This window comes from Acanthochromis polyacanthus, chromosome 16, assembly GCF_021347895.1.
Source record: "Acanthochromis polyacanthus isolate Apoly-LR-REF ecotype Palm Island chromosome 16, KAUST_Apoly_ChrSc, whole genome shotgun sequence".
Lineage (NCBI taxonomy): Eukaryota > Metazoa > Chordata > Actinopteri > Pomacentridae > Acanthochromis > Acanthochromis polyacanthus.
This window is the reverse complement of record NC_067128.1, coordinates 533,546-547,713: the sequence shown is the minus strand read 5'-3', so window position 1 is coordinate 547,713 and position 14,168 is coordinate 533,546. Positions and strand designations below refer to the sequence as shown.

At 39.7% G+C, this 14,168-nt stretch overlaps 1 protein-coding gene across 1 annotated transcript in view; it reads right to left on the bottom strand.

The window, feature by feature from the left end:
• The window catches only part of LOC110967532 (homeobox-containing protein 1), a 41,908-nt gene that overhangs the window by 16,402 nt on the left and 11,338 nt on the right, over positions 1 to 14,168 (bottom strand). The window contains 6 exon segments of the mRNA XM_051960568.1: positions 985 to 1,080; positions 1,328 to 1,410; positions 1,588 to 1,660; positions 1,663 to 1,740; positions 9,213 to 9,323; positions 12,371 to 12,456. Of these exon segments, the coding sequence (XP_051816528.1) occupies positions 985 to 1,080; positions 1,328 to 1,410; positions 1,588 to 1,660; positions 1,663 to 1,740; positions 9,213 to 9,323; positions 12,371 to 12,456 (527 nt within the window).

Below are 14,168 nucleotides of genomic sequence, written 5' to 3'. Positions count from 1 at the left end.
TCATCCTATTCAGTCATAATTAGAATCCGAATCTTTGGACAGAAACCTGTTTTGTGCAGACCTCTGACTTTTAATTACCAGATTCTAATCCCTTCATGCTTGGTCAGACGGAACGTCGTCATCGAGGCGTTAAACAGGTTGGAGATCCGTCATGGAGGAGCTCAACGACCACACATCAGTACAGTACCTCGTCTTCTCTAATGAGCCCTTTGGCTTCTCAATAACGGAGGTTTTATTTTAAAAATCTAATTGTCATGGAGGTGTGTGGTTTGTTTCATTCCACAGCAGTTATGAAGATAGTTTGCCAGAGGTCCTAACAGCCATCAGTCTAATTACAGAATGGAGGAAATAACAGAGAGCCATCAGGGAAGCACAAGAAATGATGGTTGTTATTAACCCTTTAAGCTTCAGTCAATTCCAGCCGTTTTCAGTACAAAAAAATCGCTAATATTCTATTTTTAAATAAAAAAAATTATGAAAAATACGGGGAATATTGGACGCGCATCGCGAGGTGCATTTCCTTGAAAACGACCGATTCAGGGATTTTATACGACTTCAGGACATGTTTTGGACAAAATATTTTACTGGCTTGTTTCGTCTGGATGTAAAAGGTTGGATTATGGCCGTTTTTTGTGGAATCTTTTTTTTGTGTGTAATAATAAACCCGGAAATGTGAGTCGCGCTGTGTGCGTTGAAGCCGTGTATAGAGAACGGATGGATGGATATTCGTTTTTGTCGGACAAACGTGTTTTTCTCACCCGCTGTGGTAATCACATCTGAAAGTGGTTTATACCGGCGGATTCATGAGAATCTAAGCTTTCCATCGGCGTATAGTGTTTGTATAATCGCGTTTGCAGCCTTCGGACATTCCTGAAATTCCTATGCAAATTAGTAGGTGTACCGCCGGCGGTACACTGAAGCTTAAAGGGTTAAATATGAAAAATCCCCGTTAGCACAAAGGAATTAAATGTGCAGACACATTACCAATGTTGGCCCTTCTCTTGATCTCTTTGCGACGGTTGGCGAACCAGTTGTAAACTTTCAGGGAGGTGACCCTCTCCAGATCAGACAGCTTCTTCCCTGGAAACAAACAGAAAACGACTAATTACCGACTCTAGGCTGCTTCAATCATTTTATTTTACAGTGTTTGACTTTTTATTCAAGCTATTTATGATAAAATAAGCATGAAGCAGTTGTTTTGGCCTCATAACACTTTGAAAGGATAAAACCTTACACAGACGGCTTCCTGTCACCAGTAAATGAATCTTAAACAAACGCTAACATTACCAGGACTATTCTCACACACGGCGTCCTTGCTGGTTTTTACCTGGTTTCTGAATCACAGCGTTGCAGGCGTTTGCTATCTCCTCCCTTTTGGCCTCGTCTGGATACTGGTTGTCATTGAAGTAGCTATAAATAGAGTCACGCTGATTAAATTAATTTCACTACACAAGGACGATGTCAACAATGGTGAGTTACTGCTGTTAGAAATGTATGCGGCTTTATTTCCTGGTGGTGGTCCTGCTGCTCCTGGAGGAAATAACAAGTTATGAGTTCTACTAAGGTCCTTATTTTCTCCGTCCTCACCTCTCCATCACAGCCAGACACTCTTTCCTCCAGGTGAAGCGACTTCCTCGGCGCAGCCTGAAGGTTCCCGGGCCGTGGTGAGGGGAGGCGGGGTTTGTCTCCACTCCATCTCCTCCAGAGGCAGTGGAGCCGGTCGCATGTTCAGGGTCGCACCTGGAGCAGCAGAAACCACGTTAAGATACGCCTTATTAACGTCACAATGGAGAGGTCTGCAGCAGCAAAGGAGCAGCAGAAAAATAAACAAGAAACATACAGAAGTACTGAAAATATCATAGAGATTCCTCCATATGCAGACGTTCCACTGAGTCACAAAACTGCACAGGATTCTTCTATAAGAACATAAATACTGCCTGATACTTTACATTATGGCACAGTTAGGAGCACAAGGTCACATACATGTGTAAAGACCAAGCACCTCAATCTTCCACTAGAAACACCTTTTTAAAACACATGGACAAAGATAAGGCCCTCTGAAGGAAAGCTTTGTGATCAGATGAAACAGAAATGAAGCTCTTTGACCACAGATACCAGAAATACGTCTGGAGGACAGAAGGGGGGGGGGGTTATCCCAACAACAGCAAATCTACCATCAAGCATGGAGGTGGCGGTATCATGCTGCATGTCTGCTGTTGACCCAAAACATTTAGTCATTTTTCCAGAAGGTATGTAGCAAATCTATGAAAGAACCAAAATGCTTTTATTCTTTGTGTGTTTCAGTCGTGACATACGTGGTTACTACTGTATGTAAACCTCTGTTCACAGCTGTATTTTATACACTGACTTTCTGAACACACTACATATTCACATGGTACAGGTGGAAATGTCCTGGTGTTGCACCTGGTGTTCCATCTAATCCAATGAGTCCACCTGCTGTCTGTTTGCATGCTGGAAAAAAAAACGTTTGTCCACAGATTTGGTGTAAAAATGAGAAACAAACACCATTTAGGTCTGAACCCAACAGATCAGCTGAAGCCACGCTGTTAAAGAAAAGAGGGCATACGAAGAGGAAAAAAGGGCAGAGGGCGTGAGAGGGGCAGTAAATAAACATGCTAACACGCTAAAAATCTATTTCCAGAATCACAGACTCCACCAGTGAGCTCCAACTGAAAATGGCTTCAGGCAGAGTGGAGCCTCAGTCTGCAGGTGTTCCTGTGGTCTGGAAGCACCAAATGTACCAGTAAGAGTCTGAAAACACCGGAGTAACGATGTGCTAGTGGCTGATCTGAGCCCTTTCCTGCCTCATGAAAATGTATGTGAGGACGTACAGCGCCTTCTGCTAATCTCACAATATATTCTGTTTATAAACCGACCTGAATAGTGCTGACGAAGTCATGACCACAGCAGAAAAGAAAACCACACAAAGGTTTGATTCGCTCTCATAAAGCTCGAGCCGCATTACAGCCTAAAGCCGGGACATTATGGAGGCTCACAGCAGAACCTGACGGGACGTTTTAACCGGGTCAGCCTGCACCAGCCCAGGCTATCACAACGGCATGGATGAGCATCGGTTCTCTGCAGCAGTGACGGAGGGCTGGACTGGACCGGGCCGAGTCGGGCTGAACCGGGCTGAACCGAGCTGGGCCGGGTTGGACTCGGTCAGAAATAGCACAGAGCAGCTTGCAGTGCTGACGGAGTTGGCAGCGCTCCATGGAGGAACATGGTGCAGAGGACGAGGTGTGGGATGTCTGCTGGCCAGCTATAGGGGGATCCAGTGCATACAGTAGTGCACGTACACGTGCACAGTCTGGATCCAGAGACAGCGTCAGTCCTGCTGTTTTCAACCTTTTCCTGTGTCTCTTTACAGCAGCAAAATACCAAGAAAACCCAGTCCATGAAGACAAACAGAGCTGTTTTTGTATTTATTTAAGTGGATTTAGTGCTTGTTCTGTTTTAAAAACAACACAGCTGCACTTTGGGAAACACAAAGCTCTACAGTTTGCACAAATCTCCGTCTCTGACATTTCTGAGCCAACATCTCACAACAACTTTATGGAAAAACTTAAAGATATTCCAGTGATTACGTCACAAAAATGAGACCTCACTACTCTGAATGCCCAAAAGACATCATGAAGTCAACACATGCAAGTCTCCGGTTCTGAATGGGTCAAATAATGAAAACAACGAAAAAACAAAAAAAGAAAGAAGACGGCAACAGGCAGACGGAGCATTTTCAATAATTACGGTCAACAAATGAGAAATAACTTTTATTTTAAATAAAACTTATGGAGGTGAATCCTGAATTTCATCATAAAACTGATTATTTTGCTGAATCCAGGTTTAACCCTCCTGTCTTAGTTTTTGGGCCCCAAAAATATTATTTCCTTATCAGAAAAAATCCATCAAAAAATTCCCAAATTTCTGAAAATTTGCAAAACCTTCATGAAGAAAATTCCAACAATTCTTTAAAAGCTTCCTAAAAATTTATTTTAAAAAAAATTTGGCAAGAAAATTCTTGTAAATATTTCAAAAAAAAAAAAAAGAGTAAAAATCTTCGAAAAAAATCCTAAAATGATCTGAAATGATTCCACATATATCAGTAAAACTATTTAAGAACATTCACATCAAAGTCAACCAGAATCCAGTGAAATTCTCTGGATTTTGGCTGATTTTTTATGCGAATGTTCTTAAAAAAACATTTTTTTTTACAGTTCTTTTTTTTACCAAAAAATGTTAAAAATGTTTCACTGTGAAAATGTGTATTTTTTTCCACATTTTCAAACTTTAAAGGGGTCAGTCTGACCCTCAGGAGGACAGCAGGTGGAACATCATGCTAGTCAGACGTCTGTGTGTCTGACGGTGAGCAGTCTGCTGGCATTAGATCCTCTGGTGGTCTGCTAATTATCCAGTCACGGCTCGCTAGTTTACACCATTCTTCAACAGCAAAAAGAACAACTGGATGGTTTTCTCTGAGGGCAGCAGGGCGTGCAGTGAGTCTGACAGAGAGCCATTTGTTTGGTTTTTAAAGATTAGTAATCAAGATGCATAATAAGCAGAACTACAGCTGAAAGCAATCATCTTGTCAGTATTCTCTGGAGGCAAACTGCATAATGGAAATAAGGCTTTTAAACATTTGTGTTCTGCAGTTCCTTCAGCTCACATAAACTAGCAGGCTTTAGTTTGGACACAGCTTCTCATTTAATGGTTTTCTTTATCTTCATGACCATTTCTTTTGTAGATTCTCACTGAAGGCATCAAACTGTGAAGGAACACATCTGGCATTAAGCAGGAAACAGAAATGTGTGACAGACTCTAAACATGGTTTATATTTTAGATTCTCTGCTTGATTAACTCACCGTCTGAGATTTGGAGTCTTTTTTGGCAATTTTTTAATTCAAACTGAATTATTTTGAACAAACAGTTTCTGGGGACTTCTTTTGGATCATTTACAACAAGATGTAACTAATTTAGGATCTTTTGAGTATTTTTTTACGATTTTCATCACATTTTGGGTCATTCTGAGTAGCTTTGAACAGGTTTAAGTAATTTTGGACTAATTTCAATTTGTGAACAGTTATTTTGGACAGATTTTGAGTCATTAATGTCAATTTTTAATTCAAATTGAATCATTTGAAGAATCTAAAATAGAAAGATGTTTTGACTCATTTCATTCTTTTTGTTTACTACATAATTCCAGATGTGTTCATTCATAGCTTTGATGCCTTCAGAGAGAATCTACGATGTAAATAGTCATGAAAATACAGAATAAAACCATGAAATGAGAAGGTGACTGGGTGGTTTGACACTTTAGATGTCAAACTATCAGCAAACTTCTACGAGGTTTGAGACGTGATTTCATCAAATGTTAACTGGGAATTGATCTGTAGAAAACACTAATTGAGAATAAAATAAAGAAAAAAAGGAGGAAAGAGAAACGAGCATGGCTTCAGAGATCAGCCAGAATCTCTAAACAGAAGTTCACAGACCATCTGAAACGACACTGAGGGAGACAGAAACGGCGGATAAAAAGGACAGGACAGCTGAGATTAAATGAGCAAAAGGCCATGTGAAAAAAGATGAAAGTCAATAAAGGTTTGTGTGTGAGTGATACCATAGCTGATGTTTAAGACTTTATTCCACATGATGCTCTGAGCAGAGGACTATCTGCTGCTACTACAACCCACAGTTCTTCTGTTAATACGGTCAGAAATTCATCCCAGAAGAGGCTTAAATATAAAAATGTAGAGTTCCAGGTTGGAACATTTGGTTGATCCTTTTGTTGGTGCAGGTGAATTTTTTATTGATTTATTGGATGCGACTTAACCTGACAAAATTAGATTCAACCGGCTTCACAGAAGATTCAGAATCTTTCAGAATGGCAGTGATCCAAAGCATCCCTGCTTCCAGGAGAACACCTGAAGTCTGAGGACGGTCATGGTCTCCAGAACAAACCCCACAAATGTTCAACCCTGTTTCATCCTGCAGGTCACACTGACCCGTTGGAAGGTTGAAAATGTGTGTGTGTGTGTGTGTGTGTGTGTGTGTGTGGGGGGGGGGGGGGGGGGGGGGGGGGGGGGGGGGGGGGGGGGGGGGGGGGGGGGGGGGGGGGGGGGGGGGGGGGGGGGGGGGGGGGGGGGGGGGGGGGGGGGGGGGGGGGGGGGGGGGGGGGGGGGGGGGGGGGGGAATATATTTCCACAGTGAAATTCTGATGTCCACATTTTCATGGAAAAAAGAAATGTTAAAAAGGTTTCTGTAGTAAGAACATTCACATAAAATCAACCAAAACCCAACAAATTTCTCTGGATTTTGGTTGATTTTTATGTGAATGTTCTAAAAGAAAATATCAGAAGTTTTACTGATAAATATGGAATCACTTCAGATATTTTTAGGATTTGGTTGATTGGAAGATTTTTACTCATTTTCTGAAAATATTTACAAGAATTTTCTGGCCAAATTTGTTTTTGTTTTGTTTGTTTTTTTAAATAAAACTTTTTAAGAGAAACTTAAGGAATTATTGGAATTTTCTTCCTGAAGTTTTTTACAAAATTTGTTGGATTTTATTGCTAAGAAAACCATATTTTTGGTGAAGACAACAGGAGGGTTAACTTAAACATAGGATGCATGAAATTAAAGCTTTGTTTGGCTAAAACATCAGAAACTTTCACCACCGTTATAGAAACTGGTAGAATAAAAAAAAGAGCTAATAGGAGATCATTAAGGTCTTTTTTCAAACCGTTACTAAAGTGTTCAAATACTTTTTGTTCTAATTCTGAACTGTGCATCCATTCTTTCATGATTTAAAACCTACAACATCTGGGTTTTAAATGTGGAGTACTTTGCTTGGCCGGTGATTTGTGCTGCGTTTGCTGTCCTGAACCGTCCCATTGGACGCTGACAGATACACCAGGCTGTCCACTACATACACACAACCCTAATTAAAGGACTGTGTTTTTGTGGCAGAACCTGCAGATGGTCATCACTTCCAGTCACACAGGAAGTCCTGATGAGACGAGCTACTCTATTAGCATAAAGACGTCTGTCTGGGTCATTTTCAGATGCTTCATGTTCAGTACAGAACGTTCATTCCTGAAAACTGTTTGGCTTTAGAATTACAGCACAAGGAAGCAGCAGACAGCTGTGTGGTTACCGGGACAGAGCTGGAATGAAAGACTCAAAGAAAAAACCCAGAAGAACGCTGTACACGAGAACAATATATATATACAGAGAGAGAGAAAGACAGAAAAAATATATTATTATAATACTACATCTATAAATGTCCAATTAAATTCCATTATTTCATTTGGTAGTTAATAATAGCTAAGGATTATTATAATAGCTTTAATAATAAATAACAATAATAATAGTTTACTATGTTATACAGGATAATTATTATAAATTCATTACCAGGCTGTAATGTTTTCTCTGTCTCTGTTTAAGACTGTAAAATAACAAATTCTATTTTTGTACTGCTGATTATAAAAGATAAACCCGATAAGCTATGGAGTCACAGGAGTGCCACAACAAAATATAAACCTGTTTTTAAAAAACCTGAAAAATAAATGTGTAAAATATAAAGAGTAAATAAATAAATCTGATGAAAATAAGAAATAAATATGTAAAAATAAAGAGGAATAAATAAAAGAATAAATAACAAATCTGTTGAAAACTAAAGAAATAAATATGTAAAAAATAAAGATGAATAAATAAAGAATAATAAATAAATCTGTTGAAAACTAAAGAAATAAATATGTAAAAATAAAGAGGAATAAATAAAAGAATAAATAAAATAAATCTGTTGAAAACTAAAGAAATAAATATGTAAAAATAAAGAGGAATAAATAAAAGAATAAATAGAGGGCAAAGCCTTTGCATTTACTGGATGGACTGAGGAAAATAATGACAAAACGGAAAAGCAAACTGAAAAAACACAAAGACAAAAACTTACCTTCATATTTCCATATGTATTTATTCTTTTATTTCTTCCTCTTTTATGTTTACACATTTATTTCTTGACTTTTTAAAAACAGATTTATATTTAGTTACTGAAATATGTTGACTAAACACTGATAATACTAGTTAAAACTAAAACTAACTCATATTTTATTTCACAAACCAGGGCTGAAAAGTAACATTTTGACAGATATTTGACTTTGATCTGATTTTTAAATCAGAAAGTAAAACATGATGGGATTTCTGCTGCAGTTTCTACCAAACCATTTTGTTCCATTTTGTCTGGACATTACCAGTTCAAACCCACAGCAGCTGTAATCTGTACACTGGTCCATACTTCTACTACATTTTCATCGTTATTTCCATCATTGTTCAGACTTGTAGACGGCTGATCTCCCAGAGAGCTGCAGTGTTCCTCCTGTTGGAGCTGCACATTAATGGTATTTGTTGGACCACAGCAGCTCAGACAAACAGCTGCTGTTACCGTTTCATCATGTATTCATGCTGGATGTTTCTGCTGACATTTAGGATGTCTCACAGAACGGAGGCTTCGTATGGATCGGATTCCAGCAGCACATATACCACAAAACGCTCCCCACTTATCTCATTAACGGCGTAACAGCAAACTGCGGGGAACAGAGTGTTATCCAGCTGTGCTAGCTCTGCTTCCACGCTGCAATTAGAAACCGTACCGCTGTCTGTACATCCCAGCTTCAACTTTTCTGCTTTTGGTCAAGGAGAAGTTTACGCCAGCGACAGGATGAAATGATTCTAAGCTGATAATAAGGTTCATTCTGTAATTCTACAGCTTCATTTAGCTTTTATCCACAGCAACGAAGATCTGAGAGGATCTAGTCAGGAGGAAGATAATCTCCATATTTACAGAAAACATCCATACAAAAGCACATAAAGAAGAAAACAATCAAAATGAAAACCATGTGTGCAAGAATGCAGCATCTTTACATTAAATTAGATTAGATAAAGCAGCTAAATAGTCCTGACTGTGAGGACAGAAACAGACATCCTGATGTTTCATCCTAAACATTTCATTTCTCCGTCCAATCTTGGCACTGAGCAGGAAAACTCTGATTGGCTTCCAAACGGTGCCACCATTTTTAACCACAGCCCTTCAAACAAAGCGAGGGGCCTTCTTCCCGTTCTCTCTCTGGGCTGCCAACTGTCAAATAAGGGCACAACGCCAGACAAATATGAAAGGAGAAGCGAGCAGAGTGTGGTACCTGGTGTGGTTTTCTCCAGCGTATACCAGCGGTAGAAGGCCCTCTTCTTCTGCTCGCTCAGGTCAGAGCCGTGCTGCAGCAGCCAATGGGAGATCCTGCTCTGGCTGATGCCTGGAAACAAGCCAGACGCTGAATTACTACAGAACGTTCAGCATCGAGCCTTAAACCAACGTAGATACAGCCTGAGAGGAAGGCTAGCAGGAGAAAAGAAGGTGAAAGTGTTTTCTCTCTCCTGCAGAAACACAGCAGGACTCTTGTTCCTGGTGGTTTCCTGTTATTCTGACGTTATCCAGTCCCTCCAGGAATTCACAACAATTAACACAAATTCAACCAATCTCCATGAATTCTGCGCCACCTTCCAGTTTTGTCCAATCACTGCAACTTTTCCTTAATTTTGTCCCGCCTCCCATGAGTTCCACCAATCACAGCGGTCCCAAACTAACGCACGTACATCACTGAATTCACTTCCTGTTTCTGGTGTGAAGATGCAGACATGTCCCATTCTAAAGTCTCTCATTTACCAACAAAAATTACTGCTGAAAAAACTATTCCCTGATGTTCTTCACCAAAGCAGAGCTAAACTGTTTTACACCCGTTAAGTATTGTGGTGGAAAACAAACGAAAACCATCGACTGACAAACACTTTTCTACCAAAACATACGAGGAGAACATCTGGAAGGAGCAGAAACAGAGCAGACAGATCACTGAGAGGGAAGCTGTTGATCCAGATCTGTTGGAGCTCTGACAGAAAAAGGGAAGTTAGATCCATGAATGACGTGACAGATGTGTCCAAATATGATCCATTCAACAGTAAATGATCATTTAGTGCCTTAAATCTACCAACCACTGCAGGTTAAACCAGGATCTGGCTGCTGCTGGTTTCCCACTGTGGTGTTCCAGTTTGTGGAAATGGGTTGGAGCGTTACAGAATTAGTTTAGGAAGAAATACTGACAATTAAAATGTTGAAACATGTTCTAACAACTGAAAGAAATTAAACTTTTTAGCAATTGTCTCCGTCTAGTGCAATTTCACAGCCACAGATATGCTTAAAGCATTGCAACTTACATCACAATTTGTTAGAAAAGCTGCAGTGAATTCAGGCATTTTAGGGAGAAACAATCTGGAAAGAAGCTACGAAATCCTGGAGGGACTGGTTATAAGTTCACTAATGGGGTTTAAAAAACTGGAACCACCTGATTTAGTTTTGATGAGGAAAATAAAATGCGAGTCCAAACATTATGAAGTCCAGTAACACAAGTTTTATTTGACATTTTAATCCTCTGAACCCCAAAAACACACCAGCAAGCATGCCGTCTTTGAGAAACATCTCACTTACTGCAATAACCAGAACCTGTAAAATCAGAGAGTCAGCAGATTTCCAACTTTTCAGCAGATCTTGAACTACTCAGACAAGTGTGTGAACAAATTAAACGTATTTAAACAGGAGGACCATGATTTAAACTATACGGAGCCGTTATACTCTACCAACAGGCATGGGACAAAGCTTCTGGTCTGAACTGCAGACTGGGTAAAAACTAAACTAATTTAAACAGTTATACCAAGTAGAAGTCAGTGATTCTCCTCTATCAGTAACACTCTGAAGTTTGATGTTTATTTGTTCATTTTAATGTCAGAATCTAAAAATGATCTAAATTAAATCATTCATCAGCCACAAAGCAGAAAGACTCGGCAGATCTTCAACATGTTTTAACAATTCAGAGAAGAATCATATTTAAAACACAGGTAATAAAATACAGGGAATAATCAGTAAAACACAGCAGGTCCTCGTCTTACATCAGAGTTCTGTTCCTACGGTGTGATGTCAGTCAGAACTCTGGTGAAAATGTAAACAAAGCCGTTCCTGCATCACGATATCGATCAGTTTACATGTTTATACAACTACAGTAACACAAACAGTCATTAGCTCACACTGAGACAACTCTGTAGGAAAATACCAAAGAAAATGTAAACTGTGAGTCTGACTGATGCTGGGAGCCATGATGAAGTTAGTGAATGTAGAATAATCCAATGTGGAGGCAAATGGAAACAAAACCATCTGATAGCGCCACATGACAACTGACCATACAGTATTCATCCACTCTGCTCACAAACTAGTTCCACTGAACCAGTTCTGACGTAATGATGTAAGTCGAGGACCTCCTGTATCTGTAAAATACAGAGCTATCATTTTCTCTGTATTGATAATAAAATGCTGTACATGTTGACCGCAGTTTTTTTCCATTTTTGCAAAATATATAAAGATTAAATTCAACTTTAGTTTTTGTTTTCTGAGCTCTCTCTCCGTCTAGCCATGGTTGGTCTGTTTCCACAGATTAATCAATCATCTGTCCATCATCTGTCCATCTATAGTCTATCAGTGCAGGACTTCACATAGAAACTAAAAATGAGACCACACTAGGGCTGCAACTAACGACGCGTCGACGAATCGTCTGAGCACGATACGTCATCAAAAGAGGAAGTGAGCGCGCAATGCAACAGAAATCAGCGTCCGACCGGAGCGCGGAACACGGACGGACATCGTGCTGCATCGTGCATGTATTATGTATGCACGATGCAGCGCAGATGTCCGCGTTTAGATACAGCTGTAAACGCTGACATCCACGCTTATGATAGATCGCAGACGTCAGCGCTGCAGCTCACTTCTGCTTTTGATGACGCATCGTGCTCAGACGATTCGTCGACACGTCGTTAGTTGCAGCCCTAGACCACACTGAGCTAAAACTGGGGCTTCAAAGGGTTAAGGTCTTTGTAATCTGAGATGATAAATACTGAAGTTCTACAGTCTGACTAATAAAAAGCAAACGTTCTGATCAGCTATAAAGATTAGTTTACATCCCAGAGCATCTCTACAGACGGACTGCTGACAACAGAGTCCCCACTAAAGCTGAGAGCATCGGGATCTGTTCCATCACCTTCCTCAGGATTTCTAGAGTTCAGGAGGTTGTGACTGGACGGGCAGACATCCTGCTATCTGGTGAAAGGCATTTGACTGAGAAACTGAACATCAGACCATCAGAGACAGGCTAAATCCTGATGTCTGACATGCAGAAACACACCTTTTAAAACATAAAACAATCAATAAATGTTTAGGATAGAGAATCAACGACAGCAGTGAGTGGGTCTGTCTGATACTAACCGGTAACCTGGGCCACCACCGCCTGAGAAATCCTCCGGTTCCCCAGAAAAGCTTTGATCTCCTCCTTCACCAGACTGCTGTCCCTCCTGCAACACAGAAACGACATTAAATACACACAGAAACGACATTAAACACACACAGAAACGACATTAAATACACACAGAAACGACATTAAATACACACAGAACTCAGCATTAAGACTGAACACAAACACTCTGGAGGAGCCATAACTGTTTTCATGTCCTGTGAACGTTTTATATTCTCTGAAACGGTGTGCTGTCTTTGTCAGGTCTGCCTCAAAAAAAGAGATTTTTACTCTCAGTAGACTTCCTGGCAAAATAAAGGTTAAATAAAATAAATCTCTCAATCAGAATTTATCAGAATGGAAAAACTATACTTATTGTGTCAAATATTGCTGTTTGATAAAAATGTGATTAATTAATTACAAAGTCTCTAATTAATTAGATTATTTTTTAACCCTGGTGTCGTCCTGTAGGTCAAAATCGACCCGTTTTAATTTTTAGGAATGTGGAGAAAAAAATATGTTCCCAGTGAAACTTCTGATGTCCACATTTTCAACACTTTTTGGTGGAAAAAAATGTTAAAAATTATTTCTTTAAGAACATTCACATAAAAATCAACCAAAATCCAGTGAATTTCTCTGGATTTTGGTTGATTTTTATGTGAATGTTTCTCAAGTAAATATCAGAAGTTTTACTGATAAATATGGAATCACTTTAGATATTTTTAGGATTTTTTGGAAGATTTTTACTCATTTTTTGAAAATATTTACAAGAATTTTTTTGTCGGATTTGTGGGATGTTTTTCAAATTAAACTTTTAAGGAATTATTGGAACTTTCTTACTGAAGGTTTTGTAATTTTTCAGAAATTTGGGGAATTTTTTTGCTGAATTTTTGGATTTTTTTCAGACCAGGAAACGATATTTTTGGTGCCTGTAAATGAAGACAGCAGGAGGGCTAAAGGCGTCCCTCCACTAAAAAGAACAGCATTAAAACAGTCAGGAGGAAATCAAACCTGCATCAAACTGCAGCACTTTATTCCAGGATGCATCATTTTTCTGCATTAAGACGTTTGACGCGTCGTTGGAAAGCTGCTGGGAAGAACTGCAGCTTTTATTCTGATGCTGTTCACATGGATTTACACGTGTTCAGCTGCTGCATCTTTATGGACAGCCAACATACATGTTTCATGCCTTTATCCCGACGCTGTGCCGTCAGACCGCTCCCTCTGTACACTCAACAACTGATTCCTCTTTTCATGTCAGAGGAGCGGATCTGTGTTTCATCTATTCGTGGGAAAACTACAAACCGCCGCTCCTTTTATAATCTGGGTGCATTTTGACGGCATCATCGACGTATTGTTCTTTCTGTTTCCCTCCCACGTAATCAGCGCCGCGTTTCAGACCGACACAAAGGCGGCGGCTGCACGAACCCAGATATGATCCACAAAATCCATATTTTTCCAAAATGCGTTTAACCAAATGTTTCCACAATCTGAGTGCACAGCAGGGAACAAATAAAAGGCAGAAAACATGCAGAGACTCGCAGGAACGGAGGATGTACAGTCACACAGTGTTCCACCCAGCTTCCTGGCGCCGAGCCCAGTCCCTCCTTATATATATAAATATACACACACACACATATAAATACATACACAGTAACACACACATAAATATACACACACAGTAACACATGTATATAAATACATACACACACAGTAACACACACACACATATATAAATACATACACATAGTAACACATGTATATAAATACATA